Raw genomic sequence first — 22,071 nt, 5'->3', positions numbered from 1 at the left:
CCTAAATCCACGCCCCACTCCCAAATCCATGCTCCATGCTCTGTCCCTGTCCCTGTGCCGTGCCCGATGCGCCATGCCCAGTGCAGTGCCCTGTGTCCGGTGCTGTGCCCAGTGTCCAATGCCCAGTGCAGGACCGGTGCTGTGCCCTGTTCCTGGTTCAATCCTGGTTCAATTCCAGTACAATCCCAGTTCAATCCTGGTTCAATTCCAGTACAATCCCGGTGCTGTGCCTCATTCCCGGGACAATCCCGGTACAACCCCGGTTCAATCCCGGTGCTGTGCCCTGTTCCCAGTTCAATCCCAGCTCAATTCCGGCTCAATCCCGGTGCTGTGCCCCGTTCCCTGTTCAATGCCGGTATACAATCTCGGTTCAATGCCCGTTCAATGCCGCTACAATCCCGGTTCAATGCCGGTACAATCCCCGTTCAATCCTGGTTCAATCCCGGTTCAATGCCAGTGCTGTGCCCCGTTTCCGCTTCAATCCCGGTTCAATCCCGGTTCAATCCCGGTGCCCGATGCGGTGCCCGCTCCATTCGCCACCAGGGGGCGCCACCGCGCCCTCCCTCCGGGCTCTCTCGGCTCCTTCCGGAGAGTCTCGCGGGAGGGGCGGGGCCCCGATAGCGATCGGGCCAGGGGAGGGGCGGGGCCGGGGCCTTCGGTCAGCTCCGTCCTCTGTCGTCTGCTCTCGGTTATTTCCGGGATAGATTCGGGCAGTTCCGTTCTCTCTCGTCGGCTGTCGGCTGTTTCCGGGGCGGGTTCGGGCCGTTCCGGCGGCGCTCGGGCCTGTCCAAGGCTCCGCCGGGCCGGAGGCAGCAGCGGGCTGGAGGCGAGCGGCGGCGGATGGGGCCGGCGGAGAGGTGCGGCGGGGCCGGGAGCGGCGGGATCGGGATCAGGGGCATCGGGATCGGGGACAGCGGGCCCGGATCGGAACCAGGCCCAGGGTGGGCGTCGGGACCCCCTGATCGTGAGGCGCCCCGGGGCTTGGCTCTGTCCCTCAAGGGGCAGCCTCGAGGATGTCCCCGGACCCTTCGGGAGCTGCCGGCGCAGGGTGTCCCGCTGCCAGGACACTGCCACTGCCGTGTGGCTTCGCCGTGATGCCGGGGCTATGCCCCCCGGTCCCCCCCAGGGCTGATCCTGTGTCCTCCCATTGACGGGGCTGGATCCCCGATTCCTCCCGATCCGTCCCTGTCCCCCCATTGTCGAGGATATGCTCCCCGGTCCGCCGCAGGGCTGTCTCTGTGTCCTCCCATTGCCGGGGCTGTGGCCCCCTATCCCCCCCACCCCGTGCTGTCCCTGTCCCCCCCATTGTCGGGACTGCACCCCCCCATTTCCCCCCGAGCTGTCCCTGTCCCCCTCGCTGCCCGGGCTGTACCCCTGATCCCCCCTGAGCTGTCCCTGTCCCCCACGTTGTCGAGGATATGCCCCCCGTTCCGCTCCAGGGCTGTCTCTGTGTCCTCCCATTGCCGGGGCTGTACTCCCTGAACCCCCCCGCCCCGAGCTGTCCCTGTCCCCCCATTTCTGGGGCTATGCCCCCCAATCCCCCTCCGAGCTGTCTCTATCCCCTCCATTGCCGGAGCTGTGCCCCCGATCCTCCCCCTCCCACCCCCGAGCTGTCCCTGTCCCCCCCATTGTCGGGACTGTACCCCCCCCATTTCCCCCCGAGCTGTCCCTGTCCCCCCCATTGCTGGGACTGTATCCCCCCTATTTCCCCCCGAGCTGTCCCTGTCCCCACCATTGCTGGGACTGTATCCCCCCTATTTCCCCCCGAGCTGTCCCTGTCCCCCCCATTGCTGGGACTGTATCCCCCCTATTTCCCCCCGAGCTGTCCCTGTCCCCACCATTGCTGGGACTGTATCCCCCCTATTTCCCCCCGAGCTGTCCCTGTCCCCCCCATTGCTGGGACTGTATCCCCCCTATTTCCCCCTGAGCTGTCCCTGTCCCCACCATTGCTGGGACTGTACCCCCCCTATTTCCCCCCGAGCTGTCCCTGTCCCCCCCATTGCTGGGACTGTACCCCCCCTATTTCCCCCTGAGCTGTCCCTGTCCCCCCCCCCCCCATTGCCAGGGCTGTACCCCCTGTCCCCCCCATTTCCCCATGAGCTGTCCCTGTCCCCTCCATTGCCGGGGCCCAGATCCCTCCTGGTTGTCTGCAGCCATCACAGATCCCCCCCTGTGCCACTGTCCCCACACTGGTGACAGTGCAGGGACCCCCCATCACTGAGGGTCCTGGGGGTCCCGTGGGCCTCTCAGGTCCCAGCTCTGTTCCCCCTGCCCTGGGGCAGTTCACACCCAGCAGTTCCCAGGCTGGAGCTGGTGGCCCAGGGATGTGCCAGGTTCAGCCCAAGGGTGGCTTTGCAGGGCATCCCCAAGCCCTGGCTCTGGCATGAGCCCCCCCAGTGCTTCCCAGGGAGGTTGGCCATTGCATTTCTTCCCTTCCTGGGGATGTTTCTCAGCCCCTTGAGGAGGAAGGCTCCCATGGTCTTGTGCCTCCTGAACTGGTGGTCTGTGATCAATGAGGGGATAAAACCAGGGGGTAAAACTGTGGAGAAAAGTGAGCTGTGAGGAGCTGGAGCAGCCCCAGCGCTGCCTTTCAATGGAGCCGAGGCTGCCTCTCCTCCCATTAATGCAGCTTTGATTTCCCAAGCAGCTCTTGGAGCCGCTGGGGAACTGGCCCTGTGACTTTCTCTGTGAGAGCAGAGAATGGAGACAGCTGAGTAAATATAGCCTAAATCACTGCTTTCCTGGCCATTCCCCCACCCTTCCCCGACATGCCACGGGCTGCTGTGTCCCCGAGGCTGCACTGGGCTCTGCTCTAGCCTTCCACCCTGTGGGAAAGTCCAGGGCATGGTTTGGTTTCTTTGGTGGCTCTCTTTGACGTGGGCAGCTCGCGCTTCCAGCTTCGTGGCACGGCCTCGTTCCTCCTCAAGCTGATTTCTGCCCCAAACCCCAGCATTCCCAGCTCACTGGAACAAGGTTTTAGGCACACAGGAAAATCCTCTGTGCCTGCAGTTGGGTCTGGCTTGGACAAAGGCGCTGGGCTGGAAGGGAGAGCGCGGCTCAGCTGGAATGTGGCGAGCAGCAGAGTGGTTTGCGGAGCCAGTTTGGAGCCGTGTCAGAGCTCTGAGTGCCGGGGTGTGTTTACAATGAAAAAGAGTATTTATAATATCGAGGGCTCTTTTAATTCCTCTGGGAATCTCTGGAGCCGCAGTTTGGAGCTAAAGTAGCTGGGTAATGGAAGATGAAAAGCAGACAGAGGAAGGGATGGTGGATTTCTTCTTCTTCCTTCAAGTTGGAAGGTCTTGGCTCTCTCACCAATATCCAAATCATGCTGCTCTATTAACTTGGGTGCTTCTTACCTCGTTGGTTACTTCATGTGATTGCTGAGCTGTGCAGAGCTGCTAATAAATCATATAAATTCCAAATACCCTGGGGAATGTGATTTTAAGCAGATAAATTAGCAAGAGCAGTTGGATTTTTTTTTTTTATGTACTCAGGTTTTTTTTAGAACTGTAATTTTTTTGCCAAAATCCATCTCCTGGGTTTCTATATCCCTAAAGCCAGCTCCATGAATGCTCCTAAAATGGAATTAGTGTGTTCTTGCTGTGTGGGGGATGGTGTAAAAGCAGCTTGGAGTGAGGTGCTGGGGCTGGTGATGGGTGCTGGGTCCGTCTCTGCCCACTGCCAGCAAATAAAAGTCTCTGGCCACATAAAAATGTCTTGTAGGCAGGAGAAGAATTTTTGTGAGGTGGTTAAGAAAGAACAAGCTTCAGCTGGAGCAAGGAAGTTCAGTGTCTCTGGACAGTGTGAGAAGTCTTGGAGTAGGTGTGCAGACTGAGGTGCTCTCATGCTTTCCAGCCTTTGAGCAGGAGGTCTCTGGGACCTCCAGTGGTCTCCCAAAAGCGAGGATGGTGTTGGTCATCTTGTTTTATTCAACTCCTTGAATCCCTGCTAATCATGACATTGACCTTTTCAGTGAAATATTTCAGATATTCCTTCACTTCCTCGGGCTTTGGTGAATAAAGCAAGATATTTAATGAGACTCAGGCGTGAGCAGGAGATGCTCAGTGTCCCTGGCAGAGGTTGGCTTGTGGTTGTGGGCAGGAGCTGCTGCTGGCTGGCTGGGAAGCATTTTTGGTGAAATGAAGAGGTGAAAACTGCCTTGGCTGTCCCATGCCTGGCTGGGGCACGGCTCAGGCATAGCTCCCCTCCTCCCCTGCAGCTTTTCCCTGTTTGGAAGGAAATACCAGCTGGCTTGGCAGCACCGTGGCCGGCCCGGGCTCGGCTCTCCCTGCTCCGCTGGCTGCTTCCCCAGGGGCAGCTGCTGGAGCACGTCCAGCTCCGCTTCCCGCCCGCCCCAGCTCCCTGCAGGCTCTCCCAGCTCCTTCCCCCACAGCTCCTCGTGGCACTGCTGCCTCTAGCACGGCCTGCCTCATGGCTCCAGCCTCGCCAGACCTTTCTCCAGTCATTGTTCCTGCCTGGGAGCTCAGGGGTTTGCTGTGCTGTTTGTCCTGGTTATGAATCAGGGGTTGCTGAGCTATTGCCCTCTCTGCCACTCGGTGGGCACAGGATGACCCATGGTGTGCTTGCCATTGCCAGCTCCAGGAGCTGAGGCCATCAGAGCTGCCCTGGCTGCGTGGGTCAGAAGGATGTGATGCAGCAGCAGATGTCACCGTGGCAGGCAATTCCCTGTCCATTTTTATTCCCATCCATCATTGCATTGTTCTGTTTTCTCTTTTTATTAAAGGAAAAGGTTGTTCTTTTTGTCTGTAACTTGCAGTTCAAACTCGATATGGTGTTTGTTTTGCTCACTGAGGATCTGATGTAACTTGGAAAGGTTGGAGCTCTGTATACTGGTGTGAGCATATTCTTCTTTTAAATGTTTTTATGCATTCTTTCCTCTCTCTGCAAGGAAAGTAACTCAGTCTTGCTTCAAGTCAAGCTGCACTTTGAACTTCATTTGGAACTGGGTTAAAAAGCACAGGAACCACATTTAAAATGTTAAGATGCTTTTATTTATGTGCTGGGCACAGACAAAAAGACTTGTAATGTGTTTTTTGTTTCAAACCGATGTATTAAACAAAGAAAGTATTGACAGCAGTTAATGAATCGAGGGATTGTTTCTGGGCGCTGAGATAGATTTACCAAAGGTATTTAGCTGTCTGATGCATGGGATTTTCAGAGCAGCCTAAGCAAGAGCTTGCCAGCACAGACACACGAGGTTCCTCTCTGAGAGCTGAGCAGAGCTGGAGCTGGGCCCAGCAGAAATCTTTTGGCGAGGTGCTGCTCTCTCCTGCTCCGAGGTGCGCTTCCAGCCGACAGGCTCGTGCGTGTCCCGGCCTCTCAGCGCTGCCTTCCCTCCAAAGAGCTGTTCCAGGGCTTGGGAAGTGTGTGTTCCCAATCCCCAGACCTCTGCCAGCTGCTCTCCAAGGGTGCAGCTCAGCCAGGGAAGCCTCTGCAGGACAGAGGACAGCTGTTGCCCCGGAGAGGACGGTGCTGGCACTAGCCATGAGGATTTGGGTCTCATGGAGGGCTCCTCACTCATGTTCATGAGCACTCAGTGCCCACCTGGGCTGAGTGTGAGGAAAGCAGGTGAGGCTTCTCCAGGAATAGCCTGGCTCTGAGTTGTCTGGATTTTTTCATGTGCCCAGTGACCTGCTGGGACATGGAGAGCATGGTGGCACAGAGCTGTGCCTGCATTCCCACCCCAGGGAAGAAGGCTGTGAAGGAGTCAGTTGGAAGAAGCTGTGGGACCTGCTCTTTGGAGACACTCGGTGCTCCAGAGTCACTCTCCTCTTCCCAGCCCTCCACGCAGATCTGCTTTTAAAAGCTACTGAACGAGTTTGCCAGGCCTGAGCGTTTTGTCCTTCCAGCCTCTTCAGCTGCACCGGCTTGACGGAGACGCCTGCAGTCGGGGCTGGGATCCGCGGGTGGAAGCTGGGGGGAGCCTGTGGGGGAGCCTCGACCCTTGCTGCCTCTGGGTGCTCTCTGGAGTCTGTCCTCTCTGAGAGGAGTCACTCTGGGTCTGGGAGGAGCTGGAGCTGCCTGTGCCGTGCCCAGCGGCCACTCAGGCCCTTGGCATCCAGACAGTGCCCCCGGCATGGCGACTCCGCTCTGGGGGACCCTGACAGGCAGCACTCAGAGGGGCAGCCAGTCAGCCTGGTCATAAATCTCTCTTTATGCTCTGGATTATGAAGTAATATTTTCCTGGCCAGGGCTGGTTGGACTGGGGAAATGCGGGCTCTGCTGCGAGTTCCTTGCAGCCACTATCCCAGCACGATGGGAGCTTTCACAGCGGCCATGCTGGGCTGTGCTGCTTGCCCCGTGAACACCAGAAACCTCTGTAGGTTCTCTCCATGAATTCTGCAGTCTGGTGTTGCTCCTGGAGCTCTGGAGAAGCTCTCCAGCAAGTTGGATCAGGCTCAATCCTGTTCCCCACCCGCCTCTGGCCGCAAGTGCCTCACCTCCCCGCGGGCAGTGCCTGTTCATTCATGGCAAAGACAGCCCGGCTGGGACGCCTGCCCGAGCTCAGGCAGGCGGTGCGGGCTCTGGCTGCTGCACAGGTTTCCTGTGCCATGGCCTCTTTGTGCCTTTTGTCCTTGTCAAGGCAGGGAGCCCTGGTGCCAAGCTGGAGAGCCTGGCTGTGAGAGGTGGGGCTGGCTCCTCTCTCGGGGGACTCACCCCGATCCCAGACTTTGTGGCAGCACGTGCAGATGTGGTGACACGTGCAGGGGTGATATACCACGTGCAGGAGGAAAAGGGATTTGTAGCTGATATGAACTGTAAAGTATAACTGGCCCGGAAGGGTTATTTTGAAATCCTGCAGATCACCACCGTTGGTGCCTGTCACAGAGTCCAACCAGCAGTCAGAGCAGCCCTGGCTTCGTGCCATGCTTGGTTGTTCATGACCCCTCTGGGAAGGGTGTCCTGGCTCCCTTTGCCTCCTCACCTCCCTCTGCCCAGGCTCCCACAACCCTGAGAAGCACCTTCCTGCTCGCTAATAGTTTTCAGATGAGGCTCAAGAGTTTGAGCTAGGTTTGGTGGTTTCTGGGCCAAAACAGCTCCAGCCTTCAACAGGATTTTAGCAGCATTTGAGCAGGCCCAGGGTGTCCCTGGGAAGGCTGGGTTCTGGCTGCCCCGGTGCCTTGCAGGTCCGGTCCTCAGCTGCACGCCATTTCTGCAGGAAGCAGAACTCTGGGATTTGCCTGAGGGAAGTGGAAAACTGGCCTGTGCAGCCAGGAGGGGATGGGAAAAGAGGACGTGCCTGGCTGGTGGGAATGTCCCGGCTCGTACATCTCTTCAGCAACATGTTATAACCCAGGTTTATTCTTTTTGGTGGATTTCTGGGCAGGGCAGGCAGCATATTCAATATCTCTCTGAATAGCTGAAAGGCAGTTAGGAGCTCTAAGTAGACTTGAAGGCATCTAAAGATTATTTTAACTCCTTTTGCCTCCATCTCTGCAAAGAGAACCTGTGCCTGCACTTGATGCTGCTGCTGCTTTTGAAAAGTTCAAAAATTGACTTTTTGCTCAGAGCAAAGCTTTGAAGTGCTGTTCTGTGGGAATGGCAGCGCATCTCAAAAGCCTTTTGCTGAAAGCGTGGTTAACCTACATTTGTGGGCAGCTCCCTTCAGAAGATGCCTTTGTGGGGGATTGCATGGCAAGATGTAAAGGTGAACAGTGAAATGTAATCGATTTAACAAGGGAAGGTTAAATCTGTTTGTTCTGCTCCCATTCAGGGCCTGCAGCTGGTGGGTGCAGGGTCACCCTTTTCTGTATGCAAAAGTTATCCTGCATAAAGGCTGTTTTGTCCCACTTGTTGTCTCCTTGTTTGCATAAGTGCTGCGAGGAGGGTAAGCTGAAGAAGCAGGGGTGAACCTCTTTAAGATGCAGAGCTGGTGCCTGGCTGTAACAGAGAGGAGGCAGCGTTCCTGCCCGCAGCCACTGGCTCCTCTCTTTTGGGAGTGTAAATCCGGATTAGCATGCCCTGCTTGGATCCAGGGCTCTGCTAGGTAGGAGAGAAACGAGTCCTGCCTCTCTCAGGTGAACCCCTGGTTTGAATGTTGGCGTGTCAGGAGGGTGTGGAGTGCCTGGCTGTGCAGTGACAATTCTTCTTCTCTTTGCAGGCACTGGGAAGGGGAACGTAGCGTGCCACGCTGTTCCAGGCTGGGAGCCTACTGTGCTTTTTCTCCCCAGACTCCAAGAGACTGGTTTTTTTGGTGAAACAGACCCTGATCTCGGGTTTCTTTGCTGCATGCCCGCTCACCAGTGCTGGATTATGTTCGTCTCCTTCTCCCTTTGCTCCATAATTTGGCTGAATCGTGGTTTCAAGCTGAGGAAAAGGGGCTGCACCTAAGCGCTCCTGGGCACCCACACCAGGCTCCTGGGGTGCTGCTTCACACAGAGACAGTTCAGAGTGCTGATGGGGCAGAGCTGCCTCTGAGGGCTCTCCTCTCCCACCTGGAACGTGCTGCCTCACCCTTCAGAGCCCTTCTCCCCCGGCAGAGAGGATGGGCAGCACCGACGGCTTCCAGTACCGCGCGCTCTACCCCTACCGCAAGGAGCGCGAGGAGGACATTGACCTGCTGCCCGGGGACATCCTGGTCGTGAGCAAGGGGGCCCTGCAAGCCTTGGGCTTCAAGGATGGAGATGAGCAGACCCCCAATCAGATCGGGTGGATCCTGGGCGTCAACGAGCGCACCAAGCAGAAGGGGGACTTCCCTGGCACCTACGTGGAGTACGTGGGGCCGGTGAAAATCGCTGTCCCCTCACACCGGCCCCGTGTGCAGAGACCCCTGCCTGCCACACCCGGGGCCACTGGTGGCCGTCTGCCCGAGGCTCTGGAGCAAGGTAAGCCCTGCTGTGTGCCCTGTTGCTCTGGGGCACCTCCACAGTCTTGCTGTGTGACTGGCTTCATAGGACAGCAGTGAAACCCTCAGCTCGGCAGCACTGGGTTGCCCCACCAGCAGCAGTACAGTTGAGTCACAACCAAAAGCCAGCCTCTCTCAGTGCTGGCCCAGAGGAAAGCACTTTGTTCCTCCAGCTTGTCAATCTGCTCAGCAGAGCTTCCTGGGGTGAGCTTTGTCCCACTCTTACATCTCCAGGATCCTTCTCCCCCTCTGTTCTGCAACCAGCCAGGATCCCCACGGTCCCTCTCCCTGCTCCACTGAGTTTTGCCAGGCTCCCTCCCTTCAGGATAAGTCCTGACCTCTCCCAACCAGCACCTCCCCGCCCCTGCAGCGCCTGGGGCAGTGCTCCCTGCCAAGAGCTGCTCAGCCCTGCTGAGAGACACAATTACTTGTCTCTGGGCAAGAGGAGAAAAGTCAGGGTCTAAAAGAGTTCTTCTGAGAACTGGAGCTAATTGCTTGTCTGCCTGGCAGCCTGCCCACCCCGCGGGTCGCAGAGCCCTCGCTGGGGCCAGGCAGCCACCCTGGGGCTGGGCATGGGCTGTCCTGCACCTGCAGCTGCCTCCAGCCTGCCTGGCCTTGGCACAGACCCAGCCTGGGAGAGCCGACGTGCCTCAGCCCTGCCTGTGGAGCTGTGGCAGCTGCCTGCTCTCAGCCTGTTTGTTTGGCTCCCAGGCACACAAACCCCGTGGCCAGGGCTCAGCAGCCCCCAGGGTTTCCCCCTTCTACTCTTCCTTTGTGAGACCCCCACCTGCAGTGCTGAGTCTGGGTCTGGACAAGGCAAGAAAAATGTGAGCCTGTTAGAGGGAGTCCAGGGGAGGCCACAGAAATGCTCCTAGGGCTGGAGCCAGGCTGGGAGAGCTGGGGGTGTTCACCTGGAGAAGAAAAGGCTCTAGGAGACCTCACTGTGGCCTTCCAGTGCTTATGTAAAAGAGGGAGAGAGGCTTCTTATACAGACAGATAGTGATAGGACAAGGGGGAAGTTTTAAATTAAAAGAGGGAGAGATTTAGATTAGATGTTATGAAGACATTCCTGACTGTGAGGGTGGTGAGGCTCTGGCACAGGTTTCCCAGAGCAGCTGTGGCTGCCCCATCCCTGGAAGTGTTCCAGGTCAAGCTGGATGGGGCTTGGAGCAACCTGATCTAGTGGAGGATGTCTCTGCACAAGGCAGGGGGGTTTTAATGGGTGATCTTTTAAGGTCCCTTATAGTCCAAACCATTTTGTGATCCTCTGGGGGGTGACAGCCGCACTTGGCCTTCCCATGCCTGACAGATCTCGTGCTGGTGTCCATGGGAGGAGCGGGGTCAGCAGCAGGAGCTGGAGAGTGCCAGGGAACGCTCCCAGCTGGCAGTGCTGCATCCTCCCCGTCCCTCTGTGCCTGGGAGCCACGGCTACCCCAGCAGATGCTTCTGGCTGTGTGAAAACACCTCTGGGGTCTTACGAAAGCAGGCTTGTGGGGCTGGTGCAGCTCCCTGCAGCTGCCTCCCGCTCCCGGAGCCGGAGGGGCGGCCCCAGGAAACATCTCCGCAGGGTGGGAATGCGGCCGGGCCCTGCTGCGTTTGGCTTGGCAGGAGAGCCTGACCTGAGTCATCCCGCTTGCAACCTGACTTTCCAAGAAAGCTGCTCCTCTCAGGAGCCTGGGATGTGCTCTGTGCTGCTGCTCTGTGCTGCTGGGATGTGCTCTGTGCTGCTGGGATGTGCTGCTGGGATGTGCTCTGTGCTGCCTGTGCTGCCCTTGCCTGCACAGTGCTCCCTCTGGGGCTGGATTTCTGCCCTTCTCCTCTCCCCCCTCTTCTCAAGGAGGCTTGGTCTGGGTGGTCAAAGATGCTGGTGGGGTCTGTGGGAAGTGGAACAAGGTATGTGCCAAAGCTCCTGAAGCACAGCAAAGACAAATTTGGGAAGGAAAGCAAAAGCCAGCCTCTCTGCATCGTGCCCAGGGATGGAGGGTGGGGTACCAAGGCAAGTGAGACCAGCTTTGTCCCACTCTTACATCTCCAAGATCCTTCTCCCCCTCTGTTCTGCAACCAGCCAGGATCCCCATGGTTCCTCCCCCTGCTCCACTGAGTTTTGCCTTGTCCCTGTCCCCTGTGGGGCCATCCCCAAAGCCAACCTCCACTCAGGACATAGGCAGGGCCTGCAGGGAGGCAGTTCAAACACCCAGAGCCTGCTGGTTTGATCCCTCTATGAGCCATTCACTTAAGAGCTGGACTTGAAGATCCTTGTGGTTCCCTTCCAGCTCAGGATATTCTGTGATACTTTATTTCTGCATTCTGCTGGAGAGACACATTTTTGCAATGGAAAAACCGTATTTGAGCCAAGCCTGTGTTATTTCTTCACGGCGTGCACTTTAGGAGGTGCAGAACCATCTCCTGGCAGCTCCTTCCTTGCTTCTCAGCTCCTGCCCTGGCTGGCAGGGACCCCTGAGCCCCTCAGTGTCCCTCGTGGAGCAGGGCCAGCCCCACAGCTGTCCCGGGAGCAGCGTTGTGCCGCTGGATTTACGAGCTGCTGGTGTTTGCCTTCCGCAGAGAACACGAGCGGAAAATGCGGCTCGGGAATATTTCCGCAGCTGCCCGGGCCGTGCTGTGAGCAGCCTTGTTCACCACGGCAGCCCAGCCCGGAGGCCCGGCAGGCTCAGGAGTTGCTGCTGGCTCCCCGCTCTGTGCCTGACAAAAAAAGACAAGCTGCTGCCTGCTGAAGCAGCACATTCCCGGCCGGGCCACGTGGGCAGCGCCAGTATTTACTCTCCTTTCAGTTCTTCCCAAGGGTCAGGCAGGGAGCTGCCAGCCTGGAAGTTTGCCTGCAGCTTCCCCGCACCAACACTGTGCCCAGGAGCTCGCTCCATTGTGGGATTGTCCCCCCTTCCAGCAGCACAGGCCTTTGCAGAGCTGCTGGGTGCCTGACCCGTGTCCTTCCCTTCCCTTCCCTTCCCTTCCCTTCCCTTCCCTTCCCTTCCCTTCCCTTCCCTTCCCTTCCCTTCCCTTCCCTTCCCTTCCCTTCCCTTCCCTTCCCTTCCCTTCCCTTCCCTTCCCTTCCCTTCCCTTCCCTTCCCTTCCCTTCCCTTCCCTTCCCTTCCCTTCCCTTCCCTTCCCTTCCCTTCCCTTCCCCTGGCTGTTGTGTCTCCCCTCGAGGCCCTGGGTGCAGGAGGCTGAGCTGGGTGCTCAGTTCCAGCTTGCTGCACCTTGTGGTGAGACCACACCAGGCGAGCTCGGGTCAGATCCATGACAACGGAGCTGTTTCGCAACGGGGAGCAGCCTCTTGGCTCTGCCTCTGCACAGTGGAGTGTGCTGGGTGTCCTCACCCACTGCGGGCTCCCCAGGGTCTGCCAGGTGCTCTGGACCAGCCTGGAGGAAGCTCCTGCTCGGGCTGGTGCTGCTTTGGAAGGGGATGGAGCCTGGCACCGCTCATCCCTCAGCAAACCTCCTGCTGGCAGCTCCTCAGCCAGGCCTGCGTGCTCCTGCCCTGGCATGCACAGGGGAGGGGGTGCCTGCAGCCAGAACCTCAAGATTTTCTGGAAGTGGCAGTGAAACACCACCTGACACGGGGCTGCAGATCCCCCAGGAATGGGGGGATGCTGGTCCCGTGCCACGGGCTGGCTGTGCCCTGTAGCAGCTTGCACAGAGGCTGTGGGCTCACGGGGAGGGGGAGGCACAGGGCCGGTTTCCATGTTAAACGAGCAATCAAGGGCAGGAATTTGCTGACACGGCGTTCTGTCTGAATCGCTGGATTAATCACAGCTCACCACGAGCAGAGTGAGCTCCCTGGCCCCGCTCCCCTGCCAGCCCTACGCAGCCCCTGTGCTGGGCAGGGACCCAGCCCTGAGCTTCAGGAGCCCTGGTAACCCCTGTGCTGCCTGCCCGGGGGGCTACAGGTCACCAGGGGGGTGGGCTCTGTCTCCAGGCCTCAGCACAGAGCAGCAGATATCTCCCTGTGCACACCCAATCAGGGCTGGAGCTCAACAAGTGCTGGCTCCTGGCAGGTTGCTTGCAGGCTGCGTGCTGTGTTTGCCTGGGCCACAGCCTCACAGCAGGGGCCACGGCTTTCCTTGCTCCTGTTGGGAGTTGCCTGGGTTGTGCCCTGACCCAACTCAGCTGCTGAGGGCTGAGCTGGTGCTGAGCCCTTCTCTCCCTCCCTCTCCCCCCAGGGTCTCCTCTCCCGGACTTGCAGGAGCAGTTCAGCCCTCCTGAGATTGCTCCGCCGCTCCTGGTGAAGCTGGTGGAAGCTATTGAGAAGAAAGGTAAGGGGGCGATGCTGATACACCCCAAAACCCCACAATGAAACCTGAGCTCTGTGGGACACACAGGACACAGCTGCTCTCATCTTCCTCCCTGGGCTGAGCTGCTGAGGCCCATGAGGGTGTTTGGGTTGAGCACCTACACGCACTGGGTGGGTGCTGGGGTTTGGGAAGTGTTTCCCAGATCCCAGCCTGGATCTGTGCCATGGTGGAGAAATGGGGCCACTGAACCGAGTGTCGTCGGGGCCAAGGGGGCTGCAGCAGGGGGTTGGCTTGGACACCATCCAGGCCTGGCCATGCTACAACCATGGCCCAGCTGGCACCGAAACAGTGCCTGTGCTGGAGCTGACAGCAGTGTCCCCCCTTCCGCAGGGTTGGACAGCGAGATGTTGTACAGGACATCTGGCTCCGAACTGAGGCAGGCGCTGAGAACCGGTAAGAACCAGCTCGGCGCGGTGGAGGCGAATCGGCTCAGATGGAGGAGATTAGTGGATGTGACAGCGCCAGCAGTAATGCAATCCAGGCCAGGCTCGCCTGTCCCCGGCAGTTCCTGACTCCCAGCACGCTGCCTCTGGGGCTGGGCTGTCCCCATCCCAGCACGGCCTTGTCCTGCGTGGAAGGGATGGGACAGGGGGGATCCCTGGCTCCATCCGTGGGGGGCTGGCTCAGAGACTCGCAGGCAAACAGCAGACCCCTGTGTTTGTCCCCTGCTGTCTTTGGGGTGCTCTCCTGATGTGCTGGTGGAGGTTTCTCTGGCTCTGTCATGGCACTAATAAGCAGGGGAGGATCTTTGAGCTCAGTTTGGTGGCTGGAGCCGATGTCTGTGCTCCCAGGGAGCCCTGGGAGCTGTCTGCCTCTCGGCTGGGCTGGGGCCTCATCCGGCACCACGCTGGCGAGTCCCCTCCCGCAGACGTTCCTGCAAACCCCAAGCACACAGTGCTGCCAGGCTGGGCTCTTGGGACAGGCTTTTTGTGCTTCCCAAAATGCTGTGTTGGAGGGAGGCGTGTGGCTGCTCAGTCTGCGCTTGACTCTTGCTGGCAGCAGAGAGCAAAACTCTCACCCGAACTATACCTGCTCAGAATTCTTGTGTTGGGGTTCAGAGCAAAGGTTGTGAGTACCCAGAATGACCTCTGCCCTCTCCCAAGGGGAACTGCTGGGGTTCCCAGAGCTAGCTTATTTATGGGGTGCACATCCTCTGTCACATGAGCTGCCTGAAGGCTGCCTGAGCTCCCTCGTGGTGCTAAAGAGCTCTCATGATAGCTGGCTGCTGTGTGATAGTTTCTGGGATGGGTGTTGGCAGTTGGGTGCCCAGTGCCATGTCCACCCTCCCATGGGAAATCTGTGCCCTGACAGATTGGACCCTGGGTGACCTGGAGCCCCTGGACGTGCACTCCCTGGGCGAGGCACTGCGAGGTTACCTGCAGGACCTGCCCTCCCCCGTGGTGCCAGTGTCAGTGCACGGAGATATCCTTCGCATCCTGCAGGGTAAGGGCCTCCCTGGCTGCCTTGGGAATGGGTGCCTGGGTGGGGTGGGATATTAAAATAAGCCTGTCCCTATGGGGCCTGGCACACGGCCTCCAGTGCTGACAGTGCTCCTGTGCTGTGACACAGCCGGAGCGTGGAGAGTGGTGCCGGCTGTCCCAGCTCTTCCCTCGTGTCTTGTTCTCTCCCCAGAGATCCCCCAGGCAGAGAATTGCCGGAAGCAGCTGCTGCTGGCCCTGGAGTCGCCTGCGGTGCCGCTCCAGAACACGCTCACCCTGCAGTTCCTGCTCCGGCATCTGGGGAAGGTATCGCAGCAGGCCGAGAGCAACAGCCTCCACCCTCGGGCCCTGGGAGAGATCTTCGGGCCCCTGCTCCTCCGGCTGCCTGGCGCCAGGTACGTCAGGCTCCTGGTCCCAGCAGTGCTCCCAGCTCCGGCCACTGGGCCTGCCAGGACAAGGAGTCCAGTCCCTGCTGGGCTGCACGTGGGATTGAACTGCTGGCAGCACACAGAGGTGGGGCTCAGAGCTGGGACAGAGCCCTTGCTGCCCTGACAGCCTCAGGTCTGGCAGCTGGGTGAGCCAGCTGACCCCAGGGGATGTGGGAACAGTGCCATGTTGTACCCCACAACTGTTCTTAACTTGTCTCTTCTCTCCCTGCAGCCCGGAGCTGAGCCCTGACTTCTCCGTGCTGTTTCTGGAGACACTTCTGCAGACAAAGGAGCTGGAGCCAGAGCAGTTGCCTCCAGGTACTGAGATACCCCTTCCCTGGGGCCTGAGGCACTGGCATTTGTGGGTGTGGACTCTCTGCCCCCATGATTGGGTTGCTCAGGGCGTTTTGATAGCCTGGAGGCCGGCTCAAGGTGTTCAGCTGCTGGAGATGTGCTTGGAGCAGCTCTAGGAAATGTGGTGGCCAAGGGACCTTCCTGGGCCAGTCACTGCAGGGAGTGGGACTCAGGGATTGCCAGTGAGGAGCTGGGATTTGGGCTCACTCTGTTTCATCCCTCCTCTCACAGCCCTGCCTCCCAAACCGCCGAAGCCGAAGCCCAGCGCAGCCAGCCTGGCCAACGGGAACAACGCGCCCTTGCAGGACGCCGAGTGGTACTGGGGGGACATTTCCAGGTGAGGCAGCTCACACCTGGGGTGCCCTGTCCATCAGCTGAGCCCTGGGGCCACCTCCCAGGCTGTGACCATCCTGTTCCTCGCAGGGAGGAGGTGAATGAGAAGCTCCGGGACACACCAGATGGGACCTTCTTGGTGCGTGATGCCTCCAGCAAGATCCAGGGGGAGTACACACTCACACTCAGGTAGGCCCTTGGGATCCCCTGGGAGCCTCGGGGATGCAGCTTGTGGGACATGTCCCTGTGCTTCCAGGGATGCTAGAGATGGCTGGGGTGGTGCTAAGTGCCCTCTGCTCTCCCCTGCATACAGGAAGGGAGGCAATAACAAGCTGATCAAGATCTTCCATCGGGAAGGCAAGTACGGCTTCTCGGAGCCGCTGACCTTTGGCTCGGTGGTGGAGCTCATCACCCACTACAGGCACGAGTCACTCGCCCAGTACAACGCCAAGCTGGACACCAGGCTGCTCTACCCCATCTCCAAGTACCAGCAGGTGAGGCCTGTGCTGCAGGGACATGGCTGGCAAGCACAGCCTGAACCAGGGGCGTTTGTTCATCCATCCCTGTCCCTTTGGGAGATGATAATGTCCCATCCCTCTCCCTGTGTGCTGGAATGTTTTGTTGTGGGGTTTTGTGGGACCAGCTGGAGCAGGTCCTGACTGAGGCTGTGCTTATGGCAGGACCAGGTGGTGAAGGAGGACAGCGTGGAAGCTGTGGGGGAGCAGCTGAAGGTTTATCACCAGCAGTACCAGGACAAGAGCTGGGAGTACGACCTGCTGTATGAGGAGTACACACGTACATCCCAGGTATGTGGGCACTGCTCTGTCACCCCCTGAGTGCTGGCAGCCACCCTGCTGTGCACAGGGGAGACCAGAGATGGGGCACCTGTTGTCTCATTTGTCAGCTCATGGACAGGCACTCCTCAGAGGACGGGCTTTGAAGAGGGGGATATTTTGCCTGCAGCAAGGACAGAGCTGCTTTGGGGAAGGTGAAACATTTCTGCAAATGTGCAGAAATGTTTCTCAGCTTTTCCCTCCCTTGTCCCCAGGAGCTGCAGATGAAGAGGACGGCAATTGAGGCCTTCAATGAGACGATCAAGATCTTTGAGGAGCAGTGTCAGACACAGGAGAAATGCAGCAAGGAGTACATCGAGCGCTTCCGGAGGGAGGGCAACGAGAAGGAGGTGCAACGGTGAGCATGGGGGTGGTGGGGGCCTGCCCTACCTGCAGAAGGGCCCCAGGGGCTGCAAGGATCCTCCTGGCTCAGCACAGAGCCGAGGCACGTGGACTCCTTGTCTCTCCAGCAGCATGCTGTGGGCTGGAGCTGGCAGGCTGCCTCCTCTGCCTCCCCCACTCTGGCTCACAGCCTAAACCACCCCCCCTTATCTCTCCCAGGATCCTCATGAACTCGGAGAAGCTCAAGTCCCGCATCACAGAGATCCACGACAGCAAGATGAAGCTGGAGCAGGACCTGAAGAAACAAGCCTCGGAGAACCGGGAGATCGACAAGCGCATGAACAGCCTCAAGCCAGACCTGATGCAGCTGCGCAAGCTGCGGGACCAGTACCTGGTGTACGTAGTGCCCCTGCAGCGCTTCCCGGGAGCCATCCGCCTGCCTCCCGCGGGGCTCCGCGGCTCGTCGGACCGGCTCGCAGCCCGCTGTGGGCTGGAGGCGCTCCCGCAGCGCGGCCTCGGGGCTCGGCGCTCCCCGGCAGCGGCGGCTGCTGCCCTCTGGTGATGGCCGCGCCCGGGGCTCGCTGCGGCCGCGCTCAGCTCTGCTCTCCTCCCCCAGGTGGCTGACGCAGAAGGGTGCCCGGCAGAAGAAGATCAACGAGTGGCTGGGCATCAAGAACGAGACAGAGGAGTGAGTGTCCTGCTCGTGTGCTGTTGGGTTTGGGGGATGTGGGAGCACAGGCTGTTCAGCTGTTTCTGCCCGTGCTGTGGGCAAATCCCAGGATGTCTTCCCTGCCTGATGGGCGATGGCAGCTAGCAGTGTGGGGAGATGTGGGGGCCACACACTCAAATTTAAGGAATCTGACCCTGCCTGTGCTTGATTACAGCCAGTACTCCATGATGGATGATGAGGAGGAGCTGCCCCACCACGAGGAGAGGACGTGGTACGTGGGGAAGATCAACCGTGTGCAGGCAGAGGAGATGCTGTGTGGGAAACGGGACGGCACCTTCCTGATCCGTGAGAGCAGCCAGAAGGGGTGCTATGCCTGCTCCGTGGTGTGAGTATCCATGTGTGGGTGGGGTGGGATGGGATGGGATCCATGGAATGGGATGGGATGGGATGGGATCCATGAGATGGGATCCATGAGATGGGATCCATGAGATGGGATCCATGGGATGGGATGGGATGGGATCCATGGGATGGGATCCATGGGATGGGATGGGATCCATGGAATGGGGTGGGATGGGATGGGATCCATGAGATGGGATCCATGGGATGGGATGGGATCCATGGGATGGGATCCATGGGATGGGATGGGATCCATGGAATGGTATGGAATCCATGATATTAAATGGTATGGGATCCATGGGATGGGATGGGATTGATGGGATGGGATGGGATCCATGGAATGGTGTGGGATCCATGGGATGAGATGGTATGGGATCCATGGTATGGGATTGGGATGGGATGGGATGGGATCCATGGGGTGGGATGGGATGAGATCCATGGAATGGTATGGGATTCATGGGATTAGATGGGATGGGATCCAGGGGATGAGATGGGATCCACGGGATGGGATAGGATGGGATGGGATGGGATGGGATCCATGATGTGATATGGGATCCATGGAATGGTATGGGATCCATGGGATGAGGTGGGATGGGATGGGATCAATGGGATGGGAGGGGGCTGGCCCAGGTTGTGTTCCCACATTGCTCCACCCTCCCCTTGCTGGATGCTGGAGGTGACAGCTCCCATCTGCCTTGGCTTCTCCAGCCAGGGCCAGGTGTTTACACTGCTTTGGTGGCCCTGCTTGTGCTCCCTGTCCCACTGCTGACGCAGGCTCCTGTGTCTCCCTGGCAGGGTGGATGGTGACACCAAGCACTGCGTGATCTACAAGACGGCGACGGGCTATGGGTTTGCTGAACCCTACAACCTCTACGCCTCCCTCAAGGACCTGGTCTTGCACTACAAGCACACATCCCTGGTGCAGCACAATGACTCCCTGAATGTCACGCTGGCTCACCCGGTCCTTTCCCAGCCACCAGCCAGATGAGCAGCCCATGCACAACACAACAGCTGCCTTCAGCTTCTCCCCAGGGCGCTGCTTTCTGGCTCTGGACTCTTGCACCCTGTATAGTTGAGTCTCTGTGCTCCTGCTCCTTCAGAGCCTCTGAGATGTCTGTGACCGTTTCTGATGTCCCTCTTGGTCAGTAGCTGAAACCCGTGTTGGCTGATGGGACAGAAAGGCTGGGCTGTAGATTTGCAGTGGCCTCCAGCCTCTAGGAGGTGGGATCCAGTTGTGATTGAATTGCTGGGGGTGAGCACAGCCCCCTCCCCTTCCCTGACAAGCAGGTCAGATCCCCTTCTTGCTGGCAGGTCACCCCGCTGCGCATCACTGTAGAGCTTTGGTTCTTGATTCCTCGGTGCTGGGACCGAGGGGTTCCCTGCCTGGACACCCGAGGAGGCAGAGGAGGAGGAGGCTCCACTGAGTGTGTGCATCCTTCACTCTCACTTCTCTGAGTGGCCTCGCAGGCTGTGATGGTGTCTGGTACGAGGGGTGCTGCTCTTGCATGCAGAGACACATTTAGGAAGGAGAAACCTCATCCTCAGTGGGGCTCCCTGGCTGAGGTCTTCGCTCCGTGCTGTGCCCCACCTGGCCACCATTCCCTCTTGTCATAACCACCTCTGGAGTGTTGCTGCCTGGGCTGGGAGGATCTGCTTAGCCACGAATCTCCCACCTTAGCTGTGCCAACGAAGCTGTGAAACCCGTGTTGGTACCCGTGTTTTCCTGGCAGGATCTGTGGCATGCACAGCTCGTTGTTTCCGGCCGGTCTCGGTGACTCTGCACACGTAACCCATTGAAGCTGACTGTAGCTCTGTAAATATGGTTCTTTTTGTGACCAGCTGCTCCCCTGGTGCTGGTGTTTTCTGAGCCCCCAGTGCCACCCCCAGCGTGGGCAGCAGCTGCCAGGCTGGCACAGCCCCGGGCCCTGCAGCTGAAGCAGGAGAGGGCTGCAGTCCAACGCACACTACAAGCCCTACCTGCAATGAAGGACCTCTCTGCTGCAGGAGGACACATCTGTGGGGCCCAGGGCATGCTGAAATGTATCTGCATGATGGTGAACTATGTATGCAAAGCACTTAAATCATGGGTACTGTATGGGGCCAAGGCAGGGCTGCCCAGCACAGCTGGCTGCTGCAGGCAGGGCGCTGTGTCTGAGCTCAGAGGGCCCCAGGGCAGCCCAGGTGGGTCTGGAAGAGCTTTAAAAGCTGAGCTGAGAGTTGAAGCCATGGTGGCATTTGCTTTCCTGGGTTATCTCAGCTGCCTGGCTGGAGGAGAGCATTCTTGATCCTCTTGATTTCCCAGAGTGGCTCCTTCCCTCTCTGGGGCTCCTCCTTGGGACAGGCAGGTGGATGCTGTGGAGTTTGGCACTTCTGTTTCCCTTTGCAGCTTGGGTTCTGCTGGATCCATGGGGTGCTCTGCTCATGCTGTGCCTGCATCCTGTCCTTGATGTGCCACCTGCACTGTCCCTCCCTCCCTGGCCAGCTCTGCTGCTTTGCCTTGCTCTGGGCTTGTCCCCAGATCCTTCTGGAGCTGGGGCTGCTGGAGCAAACATCCCATTCCTGTTGCTTGTGGCAGCTCTCCTCTGCTCAACTGTACAGCCCCATTCTGTGTTCTGCATGTTCTCTCCAGGCCCTGGGCCCTGGTTTTGGGTCTGGTTTGTCAGTGTTTGGTGCCCAGGTGCAGGCAGTGGGTCAGGAAAGCTGTGGTTGGCTTCGGGGATCACTTGGGAAAAGCTGCCAGGGATGAGTAAGGGAATAATTTGGACTTGGGCACGTGAGAGATGCGGGCACGTGGGCCTGGGGCAGGGAGGCTCAGTCCTCACAGCTCTATCCAGAGTTCTCCTGGGGCCTGTGGAGTGACCAGGGGGCTGCACCAACACTCCAAAGCTTTGACAGTGTTCCACACCTTTTCAGCCTGGGGCTCTGCTGGTCCTGTGCTTGTCCCTGCACTTCCAGCACATCCCCAGATCCCAGGATAGGCTGCAGGCAGATGAGATCCTCAGCCCCTCATCCCATGGGCTCCACCACCACCCCTAAACGAGCTTGGGGCCACTCCTGCCTGGGGGATTGCTCCCTGCTCATGGCAGGACCTGCTGAGCATCTGGAACAGAGTCTCAGCTTGAAGTTGTCACCCGTCAACACTCGCTTGGTGCTCACCTGGCTTTGCTGCCCAGGGAAATTCCAGCTTCACTTTATCCTTTATGTGTTTTTCTCCTTTTGGCTGAATTTCTGTTGTTCTCCCCGTGCTGTCCCTTCCTGCTGTCCAGCCACAGCCCAACGGGGGTCACAGTCACCCCTCCTGCAGCACTGCCTTCCTTCCCTGCCTGCTGGCAGCCTGTCCTTGACAGGGCACTGCTCACAGCGTCCTGTGTACGACGAGGAGGAAGATGCCCTTCCCCAGGGCTGCCTTTCCCTGACGGTGCTTCACCCAGCTTCCCCCTGCTCTCCCTGGACTGGGCTCCCCCAGCATTAAAAGCTCCTTGTGATTTGTCCTTTTTGCTGCTTTGGCTCGTTCTGAACCCGGCCGTGTTTTGAGGCTGTGCTTTGCTGCTTGTGACGCCCGCGTCCCCCAGCCGAGCCGCACGCCCACATCCCGTGGGTGCCACATGGCTGTCCCTGCTGCCCAGGACACAGTTTGGGGCTTGTCCCTCCGTGTCCCTGCTCTGGGGGGGCTCCCCCGTGTAACCCCCAAGGTGCCAGTGGAGGCTTTGTGCTCAGAGAGGACGTGGTGGCTGCGTGAGGTTTTAGTTTCTAGGTATATGCAATAAAGAATAACCTGCCCCCCCGAGCTGTCCGTTACCAGCAGTAGTGCTCTCTGCTCTTTCTGTTGATGTTTACTAATGTAAACCCAGTATTTGTTACTGTAAGAGGAATTTTTTTTTTGTACGGTACTTCGAAAAAACCCACAAAAAAACAACCCAAAAAAAAAAAAAAGGAAAGAAATAAACAAAATAAACAGAGTTAATGAAGCAGGCTGCTGGATTGCTGTGGGAGGTTGTGCGGGGGCAGGAGAGCCGTGGGGCCGTGCCCCAGTTACTGGGTTGGGTGCAGGATGTGACCCATCGCGCCAGGATTGTGCACACCGGCTTTGTAGGGCTGAG

At 58.6% G+C, this 22,071-nt stretch overlaps 1 protein-coding gene across 1 annotated transcript; it reads left to right on the top strand.

The window, feature by feature from the left end:
• The first annotated feature begins 751 nt into the window (after nucleotides 1-751).
• Nucleotides 752-21,926, top strand: PIK3R2 (phosphoinositide-3-kinase regulatory subunit 2). Its single transcript, XM_059489688.1, has 16 exons — nucleotides 752-857; nucleotides 8,123-8,846; nucleotides 13,045-13,137; nucleotides 13,507-13,569; nucleotides 14,488-14,619; nucleotides 14,809-15,010; nucleotides 15,276-15,361; nucleotides 15,629-15,734; nucleotides 15,821-15,919; nucleotides 16,044-16,224; nucleotides 16,411-16,536; nucleotides 16,779-16,921; nucleotides 17,125-17,301; nucleotides 17,522-17,593; nucleotides 17,790-17,960; nucleotides 18,767-21,926. Exons 2-16 carry the CDS (start codon nucleotides 8,507-8,509, stop codon nucleotides 18,957-18,959), a joined length of 2,184 nt encoding a protein of 727 aa, XP_059345671.1. The 5' UTR covers nucleotides 752-857; nucleotides 8,123-8,506; the 3' UTR covers nucleotides 18,960-21,926.
• Nucleotides 21,927-22,071: the final 145 nt, after the last annotated feature.

The sequence above is a fragment of the Ammospiza nelsoni genome, chromosome 27, assembly GCF_027579445.1.
Source record: "Ammospiza nelsoni isolate bAmmNel1 chromosome 27, bAmmNel1.pri, whole genome shotgun sequence".
Lineage (NCBI taxonomy): Eukaryota > Metazoa > Chordata > Aves > Passeriformes > Passerellidae > Ammospiza > Ammospiza nelsoni.
The sequence above is the reverse complement of the archived record's forward strand: the minus strand, read 5'-3'. Positions and strand labels throughout refer to the sequence as shown.